The sequence below is a fragment of the Melanotaenia boesemani genome, chromosome 19, assembly GCF_017639745.1.
Source record: "Melanotaenia boesemani isolate fMelBoe1 chromosome 19, fMelBoe1.pri, whole genome shotgun sequence".
NCBI classification, from domain to species: Eukaryota; Metazoa; Chordata; class Actinopteri; order Atheriniformes; family Melanotaeniidae; genus Melanotaenia; species Melanotaenia boesemani.
In genome coordinates this window covers 23,384,647-23,408,566 of record NC_055700.1, presented here as the reverse complement: position 1 = coordinate 23,408,566, position 23,920 = coordinate 23,384,647, and the positions used below count along the sequence as shown (strand labels likewise).

Sequence of the window (23,920 nt, the reverse complement as noted above, 5' to 3'; positions counted from 1 at the left end):
CGGGACCTGCGGGTCAAGTTATTTTCGGGTTTTAGCATCACTATTGTGTAGTGTAGTGAGACACTGAAGAAAGCAATACTTTATATTACTCTATATTAGCTTAATCTTTGTATTTCATTCATTTTATTTCACATCCCAGACATATTGTCTTCTTTTGGTCTTCTTTTTTTCCTTTTAAAAGGATATTTTGGAGCTCCAAAGGGCTTTCTTGTGTGTTGCCAAATTTCTGTCACATGCAGGATGGGACTCAAACCCATGCTAGTCTTGTCAAGGAGCTTCATCCTCTGTACACAAAGCACTTTCTCAACCAGTTGATCAACCATCCATCGTGGAGTTGAAGTGTTATTATTGGCATCACATGGGAAAGCTTAATTAGCTGCTTGTGCATGTAAATAGTCTTCCAGGTGGCATGATTGAATACAAAACAGATGTTTAAAAAGTGGCAGAGGTACCAGTTGAAATTATTCCAGCAGCTCTGCAGCCAAAACAACATAAAAAAGTGTTATTGTATCCATTTAATTCTGAGCGACTTAACATTGGACTAATAGCCTCAGAGCTGCAGTTTTTCATTTATGATAGTCAAACTGAATTTATGCGGTCAGACAATATCAATGAGGTTACACATTGTAGCCTGGAATGAAAACAGTGAACCCATTGAGCTTTGTCCACATCCTGTTTGTGAGCTCTCTATTCCCATGCAAGAAAAGGTCACTGTCATGTTTGGCACACGTCCAGTACATGCAAACTCTATGTCCAACCCCCACAAGCTTCAAAACAATTACTCTAGATAACTTTCCGCCTCGGATCTGAATTCAGGGCATGTGTTTGGTCAGGAAATGCAACTGCAGTGCATTTTCCAGGCCTGCTGCAGCCAGCTGAAGCTGTGAGATTCTTCTCTCTGTTGTGGATTGAAAATAATTTTAGAGTAAGGCTGCAAACATGAGAACTCTGCAAGTCAGAGTTGTTTCAAAACCTAATGAGTCCCTTATTGAATTCTTTAGTTTGGAATATGAAAGCTCAAAAGGAAATGGTTGATTAAGGTTGTTGAATTTTAATCATTTATACATGCACAAAATTTCTTTGATTGGGTCACAGTGTGGTACAATCAGACCTGCGCTGTTTACATGCAGGATCTTAGAGTGTAAGGTTAAGCTGAGCTGTTTGGGTGGGGGCCTGCAGCACAGCAGTTGTGCCCAGGTCCAGAGCTGCTGGCCCAGGCAGCAGCCAGTGGCAGCGGCTCGAACAGAGCAGCCTTTGTTAGCTGGGGATGCTGGAGTCCTTGTGACCAGAGCTGCCTCTCCCTTTTTGGAGAGAGAGCTCAGGCTCCCGGGCTGACTTAAGGGGAGAATAAGGAGGGCATTAGTGGAGGTGGACACCCCTCTCCTCCCCTTTCCTTTCTCCTGAGACAAATGGTGCACAGCAGGCGTAGATGATTGATCACACGGGTCGCTCTGTCATTGGTGCACCTCACATGTCCGTCACTGCGAAAAATCGACCACATGAAGAGGACATATGGGTGTGTCTGGAGGCATCTGCTGTCTTTATTGTGCCCAAATGAACACATCTAGTACATTTGTTTTTCAAGCAGAGCGGTAGTGATGAAAGGAAACAATCTGCAACGTGCTGCAGAAGTTTATGTCACCTGTTAAGAGTTACATTTCAAGTTCTTCAAACCTGATGTTTCCTCTATTTCAACCTTGTCTCTTAATTCCTTTTTGAAATTTTTGACCAGTGTCATTGCAAACAACATCCAGAAGAAAACTGGCCAGTTCAAACCTCTCAAGATTTAATTTCATCATGTTCTCCCTAGCTCCAGCCTCATATAAGAGTATTAAGGGTGCAAGTGATTTGTTTTGTGTTCCCCTGAATGTGTTTGCAGAAAAGAGCCGATTTCAGCTACAAAGCCATGTTTTCCTTTTCAGAGTGCAATAAGAAAAGGCCAAGCTGAGTATATTCAGCAGGTTTTAAAGGATTATTGCCTTGTTGCTTTTGCCAATCCACTCCTTTATGTGACATTTCCAAAAATGTCTTCCATTAAAATGCTCTTAATCCTGCAGCCAACTGAGCCCGATCGGATACTCACTCTGATAAGTGTATATTTATAGGCATCTATAAAATCCCCAAATCCAATTCAGCGACCTATTCCCACAGCTTTAATCTATGCACACTCAGGTAATCTTCTTTTTTGCTTTGCAGAGTGACCGTCTGCTGATCAAAGGGGCGAAGATCGTGAACGATGACCAGTCCTTCTGCGCTGACATCTATATGGAGGATGGAGTCATTAAGTGAGTTTCAGTCATTTTAATCACAAAGAAACAGAGGCCTCTGTGTTCCCGCTCTGCTGTTCCACAAACATATAAATATCAGAAATGGAAATAAACTGGTGTAATCACTTTTGGGGTTGAATGTTTTTTCTGCTGTCAGACAAATTGGGGAAAACCTTATCGTTCCCGGTGGGGTGAAAACCATCGATGCTCATGGTCGCATGTTGATGCCAGGTGGCATTGATGTGCACACACGTTTCCAGATGCCCGATCGGGGCATGACGTCCGCGGATGACTTCTACCAGGGAACCAAGGCGGCACTGGCAGGCGGCACCACCATGATAAGTGAGTTATTAACCAACAATATGAAACAGCCCATGTGATTTTAGTTGTAGACATACCGAGCCATAGGGAAGTTTCATTTTTCATATATAGACATGGAGGACTGGTTGCTGGTGTTTCTTAAAGACTGGCTTTCTGGCTTTTTGTAGTTTTGTTTTGGATTTCTTCACATTTCAGCTGTTATTACAGTTTGTAGCTGTGTTCTGTCAGCAACCTTGGGTAATTATATGTTTGAATAATGAAACTACACCAAGAAGTAGGGGTGTAAATTACAGGTTTGATCAGAATTTTATATTGATTCAATATAGATCAGTGAATCAGCAGTTTCTGGAATACTCATACCAGCCCTTCTGGCACCAACAACCATGCCACGTTCATTCTGATGCTCAGTTCGAACTTCAGCAAGTCGTCTTGACGCTGTTTTGTCTAAATGAAATGAATTGCAGCCATGTGATTGGATGATTAACTATTTGTGTTAACAAGCAATTGAACAGATGTGCCTAATAAAGTGGCCAGTCAGTGTATTGCTACACCCCTACCAAGAACAATAACTCTAACTAATAGATAACTGTGGTAAACATTTTTCCTGTAAAAACAAATTGTGGATTGGTTTAAAACTACACATTTAAAAAAACTGGGAAAAGGTCTTTTTTTTATTACCGACAGATCCAGTCAAAAGTTTGGACATGCTTTTTTTATTAAATCTAATGGAAAAGTGTGTCCAAACTTTTGACTGGTTCTGTGTTTCCACATTGCCAGTCGTCAGGGTATCATCAAACTGATGTCCATGCAAACACATGTATGGCAAAAAATTGTCTTAAAAAAGTTTCATTCCCACATAATCAAATATATACAACCCTATATAAAACATAAGTCTTTGTGTTGATTTTAGTATGAAGTAATACTGGAAGTAATAAAAATGAAAAGGGTACAGTAATGGAAAACGAAAAGGAAGCTAAATGCCACACTGGCCCTCCCTCTGCTGATTCAGCAGCTACACCTTCCTCTCCCTGGTAGCAAAACAAACCCTCCCTGCATGCTGTTGTCACCTCGGGGTAAAGGCTGGCTGCTGCAGACCCAGTCAGGGTCAGACAGATCTGGAACTTGGAAGTAATGTACAGCTGCCACTGATGACTGGCGCCATTTCACAGTCCAGGCAGGAACTAATTTTATGAATTAATTAGATTATACAATATGCTCCGTCTGGTCCACGGTTAATAAAATGTAGCTGTGAAAATAAACACAGAGTTATGGCCAGCAGCATGCAGTATAACAGGATAGAAGTAGAAGTAATGCTCTAAGACACATTTGGAAAATATTTGGCTGTTATGTTGTAAACTAAATGTGGTCTCATATCAGTTGAAGTTACTGCTAGAGCTTCTGTTTGACTTTGTTTGTGTCCCCAGTTGACCACGTGGTACCTGAACCTGGCATCAGCCTCATCTCTGCCTTCGAGCAGTGGCGTGAATGGGCTGACAGCAAGTCCTGCTGCGACTACTCGCTGCACGTCGACATCACCGAGTGGCACAAGGGAATCCAGGAAGACATGGAGACCCTCGTGAAGGATCACGGTACGGCCAACTCAAAGTCACTCTCGGTTTCCTTATACAGCAGCACAGTAATATTAAGAAAATAAAATACTTTTAAAGGTATTTAAAGTAACTTTGATCAGATTTTTTAAACAATTTTGTATTTCGCTGCTGTTGGGCGCAAACCTCCTATGTCTAAAACTGTTATTTTTTAAGAAATGAATAAAACTGTATGGTTTTTGTAATAATTGGACATAATGCCATCAAACTTGGTATTGTGTTTTGCATCATATATCTTTGGTTAAATATTTGTAAAAGTACAGACAGACATAAAAGGTGACCAATAGTACTGATTTATGAAGGAAAAAAAAATCCCGAATTTTGGACATAGGAGGTTTTTGCTAATATACTGCAGCAGATCACAAATATCACACATAGGTTCCCAGGAAATTGCTAGCAGCATAGAAGCTAAGAGCAGCCATATAACAAGTTAACTATCTCATAATTTGACATAAAAAGCATTTTTTTCTCAAGATAATGGAATAATTGATCTAGATATGTCTGTTTAATTTCTAATCAATAGTGACAGTTACGAATTAGATAAGGTGCAAAATGCTCATTTTCGAGTTTACCTCAATCATCTTGTGATATTGAGAAAACTCTAAACCAGTTACAGTATGTCATAATCTTGAAAAAAGACAGATATCTAATAAAATAAAAAATTTTAACTTATCACGTGAAAATGAGCTTCGTTATTTCACGGTAATGGAATGATGGAATAGTGATCTGGAGATAATGATAAAAAATAAATAATTTGGTCGCTAGCAGCTACTATAAAACAGCGCTGCTTACTTCGACATGTTCACCAAGTTATGAAAGAACCTAGTCTGCCCTGATAGGTCAGCTCTAAAGGCCTGAACAGGCCCCGCCCACAATGCCCCATCAAGTGTTTTTATTTCTGCATGTTTGTAAGAGACATAATAAATGGGAAAGTGTGTTTCTCTTAAACACCTCTAAGAGCCGAATAAGTCATCATGTTTAATATTAGCCCAGATATTTGCCTGTACAGTGTAAAATCTTGAGCCACCCAATATTGTTTCATATTTTCTCATGAAAATATTGTTGTTAGCTAAGTTGTCTGTGATGTGTTAAAAAACACTGGATCATCTCATGAATTAGGTAACATTTCATTTAAAGGTGTGTTTGGATGTCTGGGTTTCCCTCCTAAACCTCTTGCTTCTGCCACCCAACTTCAAATAAGTAGAAGAAAATGGACAGACATTTAAATTTAGCTTTTTAAAGAAAAAAAAGACAGGAAAGCAAGATTAAAAAACACAAAAACACAACTCTAGAGGTGATTATACATTTCAGTGGGCTTTCAATAGATGAGGTTGAGGAGAACCCCTTTTTTTGTTTTAGAGGGATTTTGAAATGATCATAAGACCATATTGTTATGATTTGGTAACTAGTGGGAAGTTATTACTGGATTATGTCACCTGTAAATGTTCAATTCTCTTCAGAAATTCATAATCAGGTGGGTGATTTCTAGTTTTCTCTTACTTCATATTATTTTCTCTCATTCAGGTGTCAACTCTTTCCTGGCTTACCTGGCTTATAAGGATGTTTTCCAGCTTACTGATGCTCAGGTCAGATTTCATCCTCTCTTCCTTGACATATAAATCTCTTTCTCATCGTATTTCTGGGAAACAGCACCAACTTTACACAAAAGAATAAAATGTGTTTCTCAGGCCTAGCCTTAAAATTATACAATGATAATTATAGTATAATAAAATACATTTATAAAAGAATTAATTTCAAGTTTAGAGCTAAGCTTATACTATATGGTCCATATTATGTAAATTATTGTGGTTCAGATCCTCTACTATACAAGATCAAACTGGAAAACTTTGAGTTCTTTATGTTGTATGCAGAGTAGAGACTGGTTAGTGACAATAAGTTTTACATTATAGTCTAATAGAAATCACATCTCAAGTCTTTTTATTTGGCTGTTGGACTCAAAACAGCATGACTACAGTACAATATTAGTGGATTTGTCTCAGCCATGCTTTGTCTCATACTGATAGTCTGAGTGTTTCTCTGTAGAGATTGAAATATAATAAAAGCTATCTCATCATATACATCTCATTCTGACTCATGGTCGAAATGAATTTATTCCACTTGAAAGCAGCTTTGAAACAGATCTGTGTTGGTCTTTGCACCTGTGTGAGGAATGTTGGCAGCCAGCTGCAGCCTCAGTTTATCATTTTCTCTCCCATGTCAAAGTCTGATAGCTCTTTATTGTTGTGTGTTTGGCAGCTGGGGGGTGATGACTCTTATTGTGAACTCATTGCATTGCAGGAACAACCAGACTGTGGGAGACTTGCATATACTGAGTGAAAAAACTCAGCCTATATTTCTTTACACCACACAAATATAGTTAGTTGATTTGGAAAAGGCATATAAAAGACATATTTTTAAAAATTTTGAGCTAAATGACTTCATTCTCAGTTCTCAGAGTTTCTAAATAAGAAAAAGGAGAAGTGTCTGAAGCCTGTTTGGGAAGGATTACAGCTTGTAAATGCTTTTTGTTTGTTGGATGGCTCCAAGTTCTGTGAGATTCTTCAGCTGCCTTAAATGCCTCAAAATCTCTCCATGGTTTTTTGGGAACTTATTGTAAAACTTTCATCTTCCTCCTCTTGAGGTGGTCCATTGTAAGTTTGATGTCGTACTTATCTACATGATTGTTTCACAGAGGTTTTTGCTTCAATTCTTTTCTTAACTAATCAAAACTAAACTAATACGTGCCTCTGGCTGCAGCACAAGCCCAGACCATGATTGTTCCTCCACTGTGCTCAGAGATGCTTTTCATGAAATTTCCCATCTGCTCATCTCTATCTCTATTATATCTTTGCCACAGTAATGGTTTTCAAAAGCACTGCTTGTTTAGATTCAGGAGAGAACAGTTGTGCTTAGTAGACCAATGCAACAACATAAAAGAAGCCAAAACAGGGTTTTGATTTGCCTTTTTACCAATCCTGCCAGCTGCTATCATAGAAAGGTTACCTACTCTTTTGTACTCAAACTTGACTGCTGTTTATTGATCTAATTGAAAACTGAGGAAACGGCTAGCTATATTTCTTCTGCCCTCTGAACATCAAGTATTTTGATTGCACAGGTGCTTGGTTCCTGTTGGGACAAGATATGTGAAACATATCAGCATTTACCAAACAACCACAGGAAAACAAACAAACAAACAAACAAACAAACAAACAAACAAACAAACAAGTTGTACACCTTAAAAGCTAAATAAAAAAATATGTGAAATGAGTGAAAGACTTTCAGAGATAAAGTCTTTGCAAGGTGCTTTCTTTTTTCAATTGTACTAAATTAATTTAGCAAATTTTGTAATATGTTTTTTCTGTATTTTTATGCCTATTGGAGATCAAATATAATCTTATTAGGGGTGCCCAGGGATATGCATGCTACTATTTAAAACTACAGTGAATTTCTGCTTGTTGTCTAGTAAAGTTTTAATTTTATTTTTTGCTGCTTATTATGTTGGATCATGTTGGTGACTGTTCCATTATAAATTCATTATCCAGTACTAATGCAATAATGGGCATTTCTTTCAAATCATTATTCCAGGAAATTCCTTTCTTTGGCATTTGCTGAATTTTCTTTTGTAATCTGCTTAGGCTGTAAAGTTTCCCACCAAAGTTCAGTCAAGTCAGGAGGTGGACATAGAAATGATTTAAATCTGTGCTAAATGGTAAAATCATAGTGGCATCTGTCTTTTTGTTGCAGCTGTATGAGGTCTTCAGTGTGATCCGGGACCTGGGAGCCATCGCCCAGGTTCACGCTGAGAACGGGGACATCGTTGCTGAGGTACGACATGTCATTACCAAAATAACATGTCATCCGGAGATATACAGACACGATTTTCTATTGGATTTTCCCTTTAAAATTAGCATTAGATGGAGTAACCAACCCTAAGCTTTGAGCGATTAATGGTGCTGCCTGTTGCCAACATGTTGAACATAAAGGCTGTGATACATCATTTTCTCCAGTCATGACAAAACCTGAACTTTTAATAGCCAACAGATGAGGAGGAATATTCATGGGGGTCATGGCCATGCTAAGTTTTCACTGCCAAGACTGCTCATGAGGAACATGTGAGCACCTGCATATGACTCAACATTTCTCATTTCCCACGGTAACCTATTTGTTTCTGCTGTGTTTATTTGTGTGTGTTTAGGAGCAGCGTCGGATTTTGGAGCAGGGGATCACTGGGCCTGAAGGACATGTGCTGAGTCGGCCTGAAGAGGTGAGACAGAGCATCAGCACCATGGACACTGACCAGCTGCTCTGGATATTATATATTGGGCAAGGGGGATAAGCTCATTTCCACATTGTGTTTGCAGAAGTCATTTATTAAAAGAGGAGTTGACCTCTCAAACTTGTACAGGTCTTCAGTGTTTGGCCACTCTAAAATGAAACAGTGGGTCTTGGCAAATAACATCCTCCTCTGGCTCTTGAATAATTAAGGATAAGAGTACATCATTCCAACATAAATGAGTTATGTGTTAACATGAGATGCAACAAAAAGATTAGGGGGACATTTTGCTTTAGGACATCTGTTGTAAAAATTACACACTGTGTTAGAACTTATATTTTTCCCTCTTCTTCTATCTTATCCCTTCAGGCATATTACTCATTGCCCATGAGGGAAGAAAAAGCAGAAAAAACTCCTGTGCTAATGTTCTGGTTGCTTGGGTTAACAAATTTTGATTGTAATTAATGGTGTTAGTTCTAATGATTTCATCGAAGGATAAAAAGGATCCTCTGGAAAAGTGGAAATAAAAAAGAGAAACGGATTACCAAAAGACAGTGATCCAATAGAAATAGCAGACAAGTTGACAACCACAATGTTCTTTCCACTTGGAACATATTGTCATTTGTATTTGATCAGACAAAGAGTTGTAATGTTACCTTGACATATTTCGACTGGAACTTCAGTCTTCTTCAGAAATGTCATCCGAAGTGTGTTGTGACGCGTCTTTATCAGCTGATGGTATATTGTTTGTCATTTGTCATTTTACTTTTCAAAACAGCCTCCAAGTCTTTTACCTTATTTTTCTTGCAATGGATTGTTAGTTGTGATTGTTGCTGGCTGTTAGTTTATCTGCAGACAGAACAAATTTAGTGGTCAAAGTTGACAAGTTTTATGTTGAGCTGCTAAGCTTATTGCAATGCTAAGCCAGCTATTTGTTAGCTAAGCTAACTGCAAAGCTAAAGCAGCTATCTATTGACTTGATAAGCTTTATGTTGAACTGCTAAGCTAACTGCATGCATATTAGTCTAAAACACACACACACACACACACAAACACAACTGTGTGTGTATAAATATATAAATATATATCTAAACACACACAATTATGTGTGTATAAACTATATATATATGTGTGTGTGTGTGTGTGATAGTGGGGGGGGGGGGGGGGGGGGGTGCGTATACAGACTAAATTATTATTATTATAAGCCTTACTTTTAGAATAGTCCCTCAAGAAAGAAAGGAAATCAGTGTGCTGTAGCAGTTTTAGCAGCTTTAGCTTCATATTGATATAAGTAACAAGTGTAAAGATATTTTATTTTATATTTGAGTTAATCTATCTATTATATATATATATATATATATATATATATATATATAATATTTTTTATTTTTTTTCCATTTTCCATCAATTCTAAAGCTTTCAGCTTTATGTTAATTTCTCTTCCACCAACAGTGGAACCATTTTCCTGTGATACTTGTATGTATGTTTTAGCAGTTTACTTCACACAGACTAGAGTTGCCACTGTTATTTGAACAGTATGAAAATCTGGCTTGAATAGAGAGAATCATGATGCAGTTCTTTATTCTGCTGAGATGGAGGAAAAGTGCCAGATGAATGTCCAACTCCATTATTTCTTTGTTCTCTAGTTTTCAAGTAAACTATGTTGATTTCTAGGTGGAGGCGGAAGCTGTTAATCGCTCTGTGACTGTAGCCAATCAGACCAACTGCCCCCTATATATCACCAAGGTGATGAGCAAGAGTGCTGCTGATGTCATCGCTCAGGCCAGGAAGAAGGGTGAGGACCTAAATATCCTATTTTGTATTAATAAGACCTACAATTTCTGTATAATAAAAAAAAAACACAAACAAACAAATTAATTAATTAATAATTAAAATAATGTAAATTTATTTAATTAAAAACCACCAGTAAAACCAAAGAAACTAGTACACTGTGTGGCAATACCTTCATTATCTGCAAACATGGTTTTGGTTCACGTCACATGTAACAAAAACTCTAAAAATGTAATTCTACTTCATGTTTTTATGCTACTAATCTTAAAGGCACTGTGGTCTATGGAGAGCCAATCGCTGCTAGCTTGGGAACTGATGGTTCACACTACTGGAGCAAGAACTGGGCCAAGGCGGCAGCCTACGTCACCTCCCCTCCCCTGAGCCCCGACCCCACCACACCAGACTATCTCAACTCCCTGCTGTCATGGTAAGAGTGTGATCCAAACACTCAGTGTGAAGAGACAGTTAGCAAACTTTGTCTGAGCAAGTCTTTTATATCTACTTGTTCTCTGTAACTTTTTATGAAGTGGTGACCTGCAGGTGACAGGAAGTGCACACTGTCCCTTCAACACTGCCCAGCGTGCTGTAGGAAAAGATGACTTCAGTTTGATTCCTGAAGGCGTCAATGGCACAGAGGAGAGGATGTCGATTATCTGGGACAAGTGCGTGGTATGTGTTACACTTTTTACTATTGGCCAAATCTCTTGATCTATATAGTAAATACTCTGTAAACCAGGTCTAATATAGAAGACTTATTTTCAAGTGTCCTTCTCAGCCTACAGCAAAAAAGTAAATGTAATAAAGATTTAAATAACGTTATCTACATTTACATTGAATTACAGCATACATGATTTAAATTATATAAAACAAAGGCTTGAGGAGGGAAAAAAAGTGTGTGGACTGTTCCCACAAGACAGTCATGTAACACTAAACACACAGCTGTGCAAGAATAATTAAATATATAAAGACTGAAAATTGTACAAAGACGTGATAAATGAACCAACTCCTGTAGTTTTCTTACTCTTTGCTCTGACTTATTCCAGGTGACAGGTAAGATGGATGAAAACCAGTTTGTGGCTGTCACCAGCACCAATGCCGCCAAAATCTTCAACCTGTATCCCCGCAAGGGCCGCATTGCTGTGGGTTCAGACGCTGATCTGGTGCTCTGGGACCCAGATGTCACAAAGATCATCTCTGCCAAGAACCACAACTCGGTACAATCTTCACTCATAATCCGGTATTTTCATTTCCTTGGCGTGTCACAGCTCAAAAATATGAATGGACACAGACCAGGAAGGTTGCATATACACAAAGCACATCTTGATAGCGTTACAAAACACAGATCATTCTACTATGGGAAAGATGTAATGCACAGTGATTCATTTTATGTAATTAATGTCAGCTTGAGTGACTGTTTGTTAGTCCACTTCTTTGTTTTAGGGGATGACTTATAGCTATCTGACCGCCGAACAGGGTGTGGGCCTCACACAGTGTTGAGGGAGTGATGTCATCCATAAAATCTGCCAGAGAACTGAAACACATCATCATCTGATTGTTAGCAGACTCAAATCTCTGAGTGTATGTAAGAACGGCAGAGTGTATGTTCTTGGAATCTGCTTGGTTTATTCCATCATGTTCTTTGATTTCTTTTTATTCCACTTGGTCAGAAAATAGCAGACCATGGGAGAAATTGCTCATTTTAAATGTGTGTAAATGTGTGTGTCATGGGATAGCCCAGCATACCGGTGATCTCATTTTGGGCTCTAAAAGTTTGCAAGATTGCCATGACCTCAGCTTTAGCTCCAGTGGCTTTTAGGAGAGAGCAGTCATAAGGCTTCCAGATCCCTCTAATGACCACACTTCTTATTATTCATCTTCTGGCATGAGATCTGATGCCTTAGTTCCCCATCAGCTGACCCCTTTTCTTCCCAGCAATTAGCTTTTTTAGTTAGCGTTAGGTCAGAGGGAACACTTTGAACACAGTGTGAATTATATCTGTTGAGCTCCTTTCTGCATGTATAGGGTTATTTCACAGAATGGGATCATATGTGCATCTATAAACAAAACACAGGCAGTTGTTCAGATAAAGCCTGTCCACAGTTTCATAAATCTGTGCGCCAAAGCTGGAGGATTTCAACATGTGCTACAGGCACTTTGCACTAATAGGGGGAAATCAGCTGGGGATTGTTAGTCACTCTTTCTGCTTTGAAGGTAATTCTGTTATGATTTAATGTATAATCACTGCTGTTAGGAGGTATGAGCAGCTGTAGTGAAACATCACATGAGCACAACTGTGCTTGAAAAAAAATCAGCAGACAACCGAATCTTTTCAAAATGTTGTGTCCACTGCTCCATGGATAAGTCTTTAAATCCAAAATGAAGTAGTGTACTCATAGAGCCATTGTTATGACCCAGCTCTGCCAGGGACCATGGACAGTTACATAAAAACCCAAGATGTTTAAGTGGAATTTAAGAATTTATTTGTCAGTGGTGGTCCATGCAAAGAAAATCTAACAGACAAAAAACAAAGTGTACTTTAAAAACTTTCTAACTTAAGTTTGTCTAGGAAGTAGAAAAAGAAAAGAGCGTAAAGTAAAGTAAAACCTCTCGGTCTACCCATCCTGATCAAACCAAATATACACTAGGGAGTAGCACCAGTCACAGGTTGACAACTCATGAAAGCAGGAGATGTAACAGCTGTTTTGTGATTGGCCAAGAGTGGTGGAAAATGGCAATGACCTAAGGGGTGCCCTTGGGTTAATATGGCCAGGAGCCAATTTCAGCTACAAAATCTTTTGAAAGTTTTGTGGAATTCGAAGCCACAATGATGTAACCTGCTGTTTTATGGACTGTCTTGTTGTAGCCTTAAATGTTTAAGACGGTACTTAACCTGTAACTCAAAGTGGCCGCACCTTTAATAATGCATGATTAATGCTTTAAGTGCAGTATAGAAATACCTTCCCTGTACGGTTGCCATGCAGCAACAAGTTAGCTGTAGAAACTAGAGACACAGCAGTTATAAAATTCTGGGCTGACATTGACTGATTTGCCCAACGGCTTATAGCTGTTACTAGATACAAGCTGTTTTTGTAATTTATTTTGCCTCAAATCCCAGGGAAACGATGATATATGTATTATGACAAATAGCCAAACCAGTATTTCAGTCATTCACCACACTCTCTTTGAGTGAGAACAGTTTCCTTCTTAAAATTCTCATGGTTGTACAACTCTGATACCCTAAATTAATATCAGCCAGTGCTTTTTGCTGATAGACTGATTGCAGTCAAATAACTGAATACTGGTTCTTACTGATGACGTCAATGTATCTGTCTATTCCTCTTACAAACCATTTCTTTGTATCAGGCTGTGAATATATTTATATCTACTATTAATTTTGGTAGAGAGGAATTCACGTTTGAAGGCAACCTCATGTAGTCAATCAAGGAAGTGCAGTTTATGGCACTTGGCTGTGATTTTTAAGCCCCATGCTGTGTGGATTCTTGCAAAAACACTGAAAATAGTGATGAGTGTCTCAAAGGCCACTGCAGCCTCATCAAAAACGGACTTTAATTCCTCTGTAAAAAGTAAAGTAAATCTCTGTTAACCTTTTTGCTGTTGTCCTTACAGACTGTGGAGTACAACATCTTTGAAGGTACAGAGGTGCGTGGCGGGCCTCTCGTGGTCATCAGCCAAGGGAAGATCGTGCTGGAGGATGGGACCCTTCATGTCACTGAGGGATCTGGTCGTTTTGTGGCCCGTAAACCTTTCCCTGACTACGTCTACAAGAGGATAAAAGCTCGCAGCAGGGTAAAGTGCTCCTTTCTTTTCTGCTAGAATGTAGAAAAATTGGTGTAGGAGTAGATGTTTTCTTAACCATGATGTAACTTGTTTTGGATTCAGACCAAGATATGACCACTTCCATCTGAAGGGGTCCAGATTTGGCTCTTGGAAGTTTTAGCTGCTGTGTTTCATTTCCCTAAGTGCAGCTGGCTGAGTTGAGGGGTGTACCCAGAGGATTGTATGATGGGCCAGTCTGTGAGGTGTCAGTCACTCCTAAAGCCATGACTCCTGCCTCCTCTGCCAAGACATCACCTGCCAAGCAGCCCAACCAGCCTGTACGCAACCTCCATCAGTCTGGATTCAGCCTATCTGGTCAGTCATGTAACCGTCATTCATAACTAACTGCATGCTTTCTTTTAACAAGTTTCCATCACATAGCTTTAGTTTTGGGAGTTTTCCTTAAATTCTAGTCAAATTATTTAATTAACTAGAAGCACTCAGAGCGCAGATCTCCGCCAAGCCATTGTCATTTATTTAATTATTTTTTTTTTGCCAGTGATTGTGGGCTTTATTTTTGAGATAGAAGCTCTAATGGCAAGATATCCCCATAGTAAAGAACCCTTTAAAAAAAGTTTTGGATCCAGACGGTGATCCAGATCACCCCCAAAATATATTCAATTGTCCCTCATTCCATTTCTGAGATTTCTAGAAATTTTTATCAAAATCCGTCCATAACGTTTTGAGAAATGTTGCTAATAGACAGACAAACCAACGCTACTAAATGTAATGACCTCTGTTTTCTTAATGTTGTCACTCCTAGTTGACTAAAAGTAAGGAGACCATGTTTCTCTGCATATTTTGACACTGAGGAAAGACTTGTGAGACAGGGACGCCATGGTTAGCTAGCTAGTTGTTAGATGGATAGCTGGGTGCTTTACACAGCTTTACACAACTTTACACAGTACTTTATATGATGTGAGTTGAGCATTTGACAAAGTAATCAACACACTTTTCTTCATGTTCAGGATGAGAAGTCCCCAATTGGCATCATAACTTGTTTGGCTTCATAATGTCAAAAACTAATAGTTGGAGACATACAACAAACTGTGGGATCTCTTCATTGTCCACTATTATACTGGTCTAGCCCAGTGCGAGAAATGCCTTGTCAAATATTTTTGTCTTTTTGTTTGGTTGTTGAAATGCCTGTTGTTAAATTATCACTGTTTGCTTATTGGTACTTTCACAAATTTGCCAGTATTTTGGTAGCAGTGCAAAATTTGTACATTTTAGTTAACCTAGCTGCCAGGGGATGAGAGCTCCAGTTTAGGAACCACTACAGTAAAGTATTATTTCAGCTGTTTGTTTTGGTCAATGAAAACCTCTGCATTTGTAAACTGTTTAGTTTCCATTTAATGTTGCAGACCATCTGTCAGTTCTAAAAACTGCTTGTTTAAACTGTTTAGTGACTTATTAATTCGAAAGTTATATTGTGATAATCTGTAATTATGATTTTGATAATTTCTTAAATAAGTCATATTTGTAGAAATTAACTATTTCGTTTTTGAGTGCGTTGGCATGATAGCTTATATAAAACCTTCTGTTGTTATTAAATATATATATATATATATATATATGCAATTATTCTTTTTTATTGTATTTTATTCTGTTTTACACTTACTGGAGAGCTTTGTAATTTTGTTGCACTTGTTGCTTTGAGAATAAATTTCTATTCTATTCTAGAAACATTGAAAATGGACCCTTTTAAAAAATAGACTTCTGTCTTTTCGTTTGGTCGACAGGTGCTCAGGTAGATGACAACATTCCTCGCCGGAACACGCAGCGTATCGTGGCGCCTCCAGGAGGCAGGGCTAACATCACCAGCCTTGGTTAGAGCTCCGTCCCCTGCGACGGAGGAGGAAATGTGGAAGGATGCCCTTCAGGAGCTGAGCAGGTCAAGCAGCGACATGACTTCACCTGAAGCCAGTCGCTATGCTGCACCTGAATGGCCCGCATCCTTTAACCTCAATCTAACACCTCCTCTTATGCAGTTGTTTTTTCTTTCTTTTTCCACATACCCACTCCCCTCTTCCTGATTACCTGATCCTTGTGGTCACAGCTAGAAACAAAAAAACAAAAAGGTCTGCCTCATATGATGGGAAAAAGAGAAAAAAAATTATAACACTGCTTATTTGAGCACTTTTAAATGCATTATTTCTTTTTCATATTTTTCTTTCTCCTTGCAACGTGTCATTTTGAAATTTGATTTGTACTGTTTTTGTTGATGTCAGGTGAGATGAAAGTAAGTTAACACAGTTGAGAAAAGAGGATCAAATTCATGCAGGATTTCCAATGTTTCCCTTCATTTTTCTTAATTTTGAAAGAAGTTGAAATGGGTACAAAACCAGTATTTTTATGTATTTTTTCATTTTTCTCGTTAATAAGCCAAACACAAGGTTGCTTGAAACTGAACAGTCTTACGGTTTTGTAGCCAAGTCAAGGATCTTCAAGCTGGCGACTATCTGACTACTTGTGTTTTGTCTTGTGTTGCATTTGAACTCCTTTTGAGAATTTAAATGATTTGCTAAGACGGCTGCCTTAAAAATTGAAATAATTTAACACAGCAGTCTTTTATTGTCATTTTTAACTCTAATTGCAGTGGCCCACGTTTTCCCATCTGTGGCTTTGCCTAGATACACAAGTTATGAGTCCGCTGGAGAATCTCATGAAGCAGAGGGAGGTTTAGCAAGTAATGAATAGAGCTTTAGGTAATTTTTAAAGGAACAGTGTGTAGGATTTAGTGACATCTAGTGGTGAAATTGCAGATTGCAACTATTAGAATAATCTTACTATAACCTAAATTTCCAAGCATGTAAAGTAAATTGTAGTGGCTGCTTAAAGCAAAAAATGGAGAGATTCTAATGGCAGAATGGGTGCTTGTTATGTCATGTCTTGACTAACAGAAAAGCATGGTGCAAATATAGCGGACCCTGGCAGAAGGAGAACCTAGACCATATGTAGTTATAAAGACCTCATTCTAAAGTCTTGATAAGATGATAAATCATTATTTCTTGACAACTCTACATACATGTTTCAGTCATCTTGCGACTAATTCACATCTTCTGTTGCCAAATTAAAATCTGGGTCCGTTGAATTGTTTGCTAGCTTAGCTTGTAGTGGAAAGTTGAAATCAGTTTAGCTTTTTCAAGCAACGGAGGTGCTAACTAATCAAGTCACCTGACTAATCATGTCATCATTCCAATCAGGCCTGCAAACCAACACATCCATGTGAGTCCTGCATTATGTTAATAGAGCCCCCTAAATCCTACGCAATGGAACTTTAGAAGGATATGTGGGAGAGAGTAATAGAGACAAACAAAGTCCCTTAATACTTAGCCTTTCCTTGCCTTACTGTCTTTTCAGAGAGTTTTTACAAGTGCAGGAAAGGTGCCATTCACTACGCAGCTGCTGTTTTTTTTTCCCTTTTCTTTTGCATTCCTGTAAATCACAAGGGTCCACATTTCTTCATTGACTGCTGCAGAAGCATCTGATAGCCGTCCATCACCAACCAGTGCATTTACACCCAGAATGTGACTGTTTTATACTCATTAAAAATCCCTTTCTTTTCTACTCTTTATGCTCTTTATGTGCCTGAACCCACAGAAGTTGTATTGATAGTCTGATATTATTATTCTTGTTTTGTTTTTCTGTTTGAGGTAAGTGAAGGATGTAAGATAAAAAAAAAAGATGTAAAATAGCCAGGATTAACCGATTCAAAGGTGCCAGACTTTGCGCTTTCGTAGGGCCTATTCTGTTGATAGAGCCCCTGTAAAGACGAAAAATGCTCAATATCTTGAAATGTTCTAATGTTTTAGAGTTTTTACCTTGTTGTCGAACTGCTATTTAGTGTCATTCTGTAACTAGGTGCCTAAGGGCTGAGCACTATTGATTTATGCTTGAAAGTAGACATGGGCTAATGTACTTCTGACTTGTGTGCAGTGTTGATGTGTGAGGGATGGGACACGCACAGCTGGCTTCGGTACAACACTGCTAACAGTTGTGACTGTTGCATCACACCAGGCTGATTTGAGTGTTCAAATGTTCTTGTTCTTTAAAAAAAAAAAAAAAAAAAAAAAAAAAAAAAAGCGAACACGGTCTGGTTTTCATTAAGCCAACTGATTTCCTGCACTGTTGCTTATATTAGCAAGGTCCTGGCCATCTTTCTGCAGCCTTTTTTTTTTTTTTCCTGTGACTCAGCATAGAGCAAAAGAAAAAAACCCACCCTGATACATACACAACCAGAAGCCAGCTCTTTTTAAGACTAGCTTAAGCTTCTGACTGCAGTCTGACTTATTTTAAAAGACCAAAGTTAGCTTTTAGAGCTAAAGCAAGTCTTCCTTTGTGCATCTGCCCCCCTAACTTATTCAAACATACACACATGCATAATGTAGACGAACAAATGTACACCACTTCTCTCTGTTTATGTTTTCTGCCTCTGTTGCTTCAGGCTGAAATCTGTAGAAGGCAAAGTCTGTCAGCGTAACAAATGGTACATGTATTTAAAGAATTCAGTGCAAGGGGAATGTAGCAAATGTATGTCCCCCCCAGGCATTCAAAGATGGGACAAGATAGGAGTGGCTAATCAGAGCTCAACCTCCACAGTGAATTACACAAAAAGTTTGTCAAGAGTTTCCCTAACCATCTCTTTTATTATCCAAATTAAAATAACTGTGCTATGACTGCAATATCCAGTTTGGTACGAGGGTAAACGAAGGTCCAGCAACACTAACAGTTTAGCAGCAAGGGTTTCTTTCACTGTTTTCTTTCTCTCTCCAACTCCCTCCCTCACTCCCTCCTTCCTTCCTTCCTTGGAACTTTTGTTGTTTCTGGTTGTTACCTTGGCAACAGACCCCTCCACACTCACACTGTTATGCTTATTTGTTTGTCATGGCAACGCTTTGTCAAATTAGAGGTTGCCGTTAGCAACCTATCCTGACCTGGTGCTATTAGCACAACTTTGTGCCGACACACACACACACACACACATTTTTCTGATGATTCTGTGACAGTGCGGCAACATCTCTGTGTAATCCTGCACCTTGAAAAGAGCTAAAAAACACATTAAATGCAGCATCTAAAGATTTGACTGATGCTACATAAGAAAACAAACAAAAACCATCAGGCAGTGCTGGCATCCTCGCTGTGTCCCATGCCTCCTCAGTCTACCCACACATACACACACACTTATGCTCCTTTGATGCTCTGTCAGCTTGGATGCTTCTTCTATGCCATACTATGCTAATGATATATGAGTGATATGTATGTACTCAACGTGCTACAAACTGAGAGGGACTTCCTTCCATTCTGAGGTTGTTTATGCTGTTGAACACCTATTTTTCTCCCCCTGAGCTTCTTAGTCACCCCTCTGTAAGCCTTTCCCCCCTCTTTGTGAAAGTGAAACTGTGTGATGGTGTTTGTCTTTGGTGGCTGTGGGATTTCTGGGATGCTTGCTTGTTATGGAAAAAGTGTCAAATCCCATGGATGGTGATGTAAAATAAAAAAAGCAACAAAAAATGACGAGGACTTCAAGTAATAAAAAACAGAAAAAAGGAAACAAAATCTGTTTTTGTTGGATTCGTGCTTCATTTGAGAGGCCTTTCAAAGAAATTAAAGAAAAAAAATGCAGTTGTCAGTTTAGATACAGCAGCATGCCTTATTAGCTTACACAGGTGTAAAGCATCACTTTAATTTAAGAAAAGTTTTTTGCTTGACCATGTTGAATAAAGTGTTAACACCGATTTAGAAAAGCAACACTTACTGTCAGGGTCAAACAGACAGTAACCAGTTGCAGCTGCACCCTGCACAGTTTGTAGAGTAAACACAACTGCAGCCATATTTGGTTTGTTTGGCAGCAGCAGGGAGAGGAAAAGCGGTAGCTGCTCTTGCCCACCTATGCTTCTTTTTAACTTTTTACTTGAGCTTTGACTACATCACCAATCATATTTTAAAGATTTAAGTTCAACACTTTACCACCAAATCATCCTTCCCATCAGTCACTACCTTGAGCTGGCGACTATAGGTGAAGGTAGATCAAATGGTAATTCAACACTAGTGAATAAGACCCCAAGATACATGAACTCTTCTGCTTGGGGCAGAACCTTGTTCTCCACCTGAAGATGACCTGCCACCCTATTCTGGCCGCCAGTGGCGTGCACAAACATTTTGAGGGGCACGTGCTCAGTTTTAAAAAAAAGGGCACTTTGCAGAGCGTGTGGAACTGCCACCTATGTTTAATTATAGTGTGAAAAAAAGACATAATAAACAAACAAACAAACAAAAATATTACAGTCTTTTATGTACTTGCAAATTTATTGAAATATGAACCTGAACATGAACCTGGTACTGATATGACACTGCTCTCCTTATCTTCCATGCTGGTAGATGGTCTACTGTGGGACCGTAGAGAGTATGGTAGTAGAGTGATGCAACTTTGACTAAGACTGCTTAGTGACAATGCATTACACCACTAAGACTAACACCAGCTGTGTTCTGCAGACAAATTCTAATTGGGTATTTATGATGGTCAACATTTCATTATTAGCCTACAATGGTAAATACAAGATAACTGTGAATTCTGTAAGGCCTAAACAATGGAAACGACTTATTTGTGGGGCTACAAAATAGTGACTCTGGTCTTGACTCTGACCTTTTGCCTTCATCATCTTCCTCCTCAACCTCCTTGATGGCTTCATTTTGGCCAGCAGAGAGCTGCTTCCCTGAGCTGCCTGGTGTAGCTCCTTTAACTTCTGTTTTCTTAATCTCTCTTTTCTAGGCATTGATAAAAGCCAAGGCCAACAGTGTTGCAGACTGCTTTGAATAATGCTGCTTGGAATAAAGACAAAAAATGATTTGTCAAATTATTACAATCTACAACAAAAGAGATGGACAACTGGAGAACATTGTGCGATGTGGTTTATGAATACATTGTGAAAACTTCATAGAAGATAAAACCAAATATAACCACGTTTGTAGTGACCACTTCGCCTAACATTTGGCAAGATACCACTGATTATGTGCCAAGCTTGTTAAGTGGGCAGTCGGCTAATTCAGACTCAGACTTTCAGGCCGTAATGAGACAGACAGGCTACTTTACAACAGGGACGAATAGTTTAGTATAAGGCTTAGTTTAGAAGCAAAAGGTGTCCTGTTGGACTTCTGTGCTCGTCATGGATTGTCCATAACGAACGCCTTGTTCAGGCATAAGAGTGTCCTCATGTCCACTTGGCACCAGGACACTCTAGGCTGCAGTTCAATGATCGACTTTGTAGTAGTATCGTCGGACTTGCGGCCGCATGTCGGGTGAAGAGAGGGGCGGATCTGTCAACTGATCACCACCCGGTGGTGAGTTGGCTTATATGGTGTGGGAGGATGCCAGTCAGGCCTGGCAGACACAAGTGTGTTGTGAGGACCTGCTAGGAACATCTGGCAAAGTCCCCTGTCAGAAACTCCCATCTCCAGCAGAGGTTCAACCATGTCCCAGGTGAGGCGGGGTAAATTGAGTCCGAGAGGACTGTGTTCCGTGACTCTATTCTTGAGGCAGCCAGCAGCAGCTGTGGCCGCAAGGTCGTCGGTGCCTGTCGTGGCGGTATTCCCTGAACTCGTTGGTGGACACCAGCAGTGAGAGGTGCTATCAAGCTGAAGAAGGAGTCCTATCGGGCCTTCTTGGCCTGTGGGACTCCAGAGGCAGCTGATGGGTATCGGCAGACTAAGCGGAACGCAGCTTTGGCGGTTGCTAAGGCAAAAACTCAGACAAGGGAGGAGTTTGGAGAGGCCATGGAGAATGACTTCCGGACGGCTTTGAAGAGATTCTGGTCCACCATTCGGCAGCTCAGGAGGGGAAAACAGTGCTCCATCAACACTGTGTACAGTGGGAATGGGGGGCTGCTGACTTCAGCTCGGGACGTTGTGAGGCTCTGAAGGGAATATTTCGAAGACCTTCTCAATCCCACCAACATGGAATTGAGAAGGTCGTACAATAAAGTGCAGAGAAAAGTCAGCAGGTGAGGCAAACATTACTCTGCCTCACCTCAAGGGGGCACACTCACACACCGACACGGTGTGTGCAGTTTTGCTAACTTAGCGACCTTGTTGTTATATGTAGCTTGTTTTCAGACCCCTCTAGCCACTTTTTTTTGGTAGTATTAGGGACTTTTGGAGACTGACGTATATGAACGTAGTTTATTCTTCTCAATGAAGAACGGGTGCTGTGCAGGCCCCTCCCCTGTCCAAAAGCAATCAGAAGATGCTTTATGCAGCAGCAGCTCCCAGCTGCATTCAGAGCAGGAGATGATCACCTCTGTTTGATGACCAGGCTGAAAATGAAACGTACAAAGCTGCTGCTGGATGATCCCGCGCTGGCTTACCATCAGATAGTAACGTCTATTAATGAAGAGTTTGGAGGAAAACATTTAGAAAGTTAAAAGTGTTGTGAAATGCTGCATAAATCTGAAAATCCCTGGACATTCGCACACAACATCGGCAAAATTTTTCCGTGAAAGATAAATGAACAGCACAGGTGGGGTGTTGATCCTATTTAATGTGTAATTCTGGGTGTTAGACTGTGACAGACTTTTAGGTGTTTATAATGCTAACTTATTTTTTATGCACCAATAACATTGTCTTAAATTGTATTATAGTCATATTTTTGCCCATAATTCTCTTATGCCCCCCCTACTAAGCTTTCATTCTTGCTCTCTCATGCTGCAGTTTTCCACAGCATGACAGAGAGAACAAGCTGAGGTTCCTTTGTAACACCTCTTCATTTAAGGATCAATAATCATAAAGACAAACTTCAGCACGTGTCTGATGTTTTAGGGGTAAACCCCCATCAGCACGAGCCTTAAATGATTCTGCAACAATGCTTGAATGTCATCATGTCTTCTATTGAGCCATCATGAGAGCTTCCTTGTCAGTTTTCACCAGATCTTGTTAAGCTGATTGCTCCACACCTGTTTCCAGCCCACTGAGTGGGAAAGAAACAGCTGACTCGCGACTGGAAAATTTCCCTCTCTTAGAAACAGGGAACACATTTCAAATGGGGAGACGCTGCCATCCAGTGACCTGTGAAGCATGACATATGAAGCACGAAATCTGGCTTTTCTTTTAACAAAAACTTATACCAAAAAGAGAAGCTAAATGGATTGCTGCCAGTTATGGAGACAACAGGAATCCAGGCTTGGAGACATGGATCTCCAGAGAACTCTGTTTGGTAGGTCAGCTCTCTGTACAATATCCTGACAAACCTCAACTCGCTATTTCTTATCACCCTATTTATAGTCTATTTAATTGCCAAGGGTTAGATGTAAATCAGTAATGCCAACTTTTCATAACTTTGTAAGGGGTGTCTCAAGTTTACTCCTAATATGTTCACATTTAATTTGACCGTGTGATGGTTGGTTGAATCACAGGAAGCCAAATGTCTTTCCAATGTTATAAATCAAGATGGTAAACTGGAAAACCCCAACTCAACACCTCAGTAAAGAGGCTAAAAGTGTACCTTAGAACAATATTATCAGCCTTATAAATGTCCTTAAAACACAAATAATGGATTCTAAACTTGGAACAAAAAGTAAGGAAATGAATGCTTGGTTGATTATTTATTTCTTGCTTTAATATCAATGTTTGTTACCAATGATGTTGTGTAATGCACTGTTGGCAAGCCTTTACAATAAGGTACAACTTGAAAGGATTGTGCTTCTGTGGAATAAGCAACACAGTTAAAGGTGTGGGTAGTGCCCCCAAAAGTGTGCCAGATACTGCTGAGGATATAAAACCTGAATTCTGTTTGGGGACTCATCACCTTACATTTGCTGACAAATCCAATT

At 39.5% G+C, this 23,920-nt stretch overlaps 1 protein-coding gene across 3 annotated transcripts in view; it reads left to right on the top strand.

Annotated features, from left to right (window-relative positions):
• dpysl2b (dihydropyrimidinase like 2b) overlaps positions 1 to 19,672 on the top strand; it is a 42,297-nt gene extending 22,625 nt beyond the window's left edge. For all 3 annotated transcript variants that reach the window (XM_041970965.1, XM_041970964.1, XM_041970966.1), the window contains 13 exons: positions 2,197 to 2,285; positions 2,425 to 2,609; positions 4,013 to 4,177; positions 5,720 to 5,781; positions 7,940 to 8,020; positions 8,391 to 8,459; positions 10,143 to 10,263; positions 10,530 to 10,686; positions 10,787 to 10,928; positions 11,303 to 11,473; positions 13,887 to 14,066; positions 14,246 to 14,411; positions 15,839 to 19,672. In XM_041970965.1, coding sequence (XP_041826899.1) covers positions 2,197 to 2,285; positions 2,425 to 2,609; positions 4,013 to 4,177; positions 5,720 to 5,781; positions 7,940 to 8,020; positions 8,391 to 8,459; positions 10,143 to 10,263; positions 10,530 to 10,686; positions 10,787 to 10,928; positions 11,303 to 11,473; positions 13,887 to 14,066; positions 14,246 to 14,411; positions 15,839 to 15,930 — 1,680 coding nt within the window. In that variant the 3' untranslated portion in view covers positions 15,931 to 19,672. The remainder of the gene's footprint in view (positions 1 to 2,196; positions 2,286 to 2,424; positions 2,610 to 4,012; positions 4,178 to 5,719; positions 5,782 to 7,939; positions 8,021 to 8,390; positions 8,460 to 10,142; positions 10,264 to 10,529; positions 10,687 to 10,786; positions 10,929 to 11,302; positions 11,474 to 13,886; positions 14,067 to 14,245; positions 14,412 to 15,838) is intronic.
• The last annotated feature ends 4,248 nt before the right edge of the window (positions 19,673 to 23,920 follow it).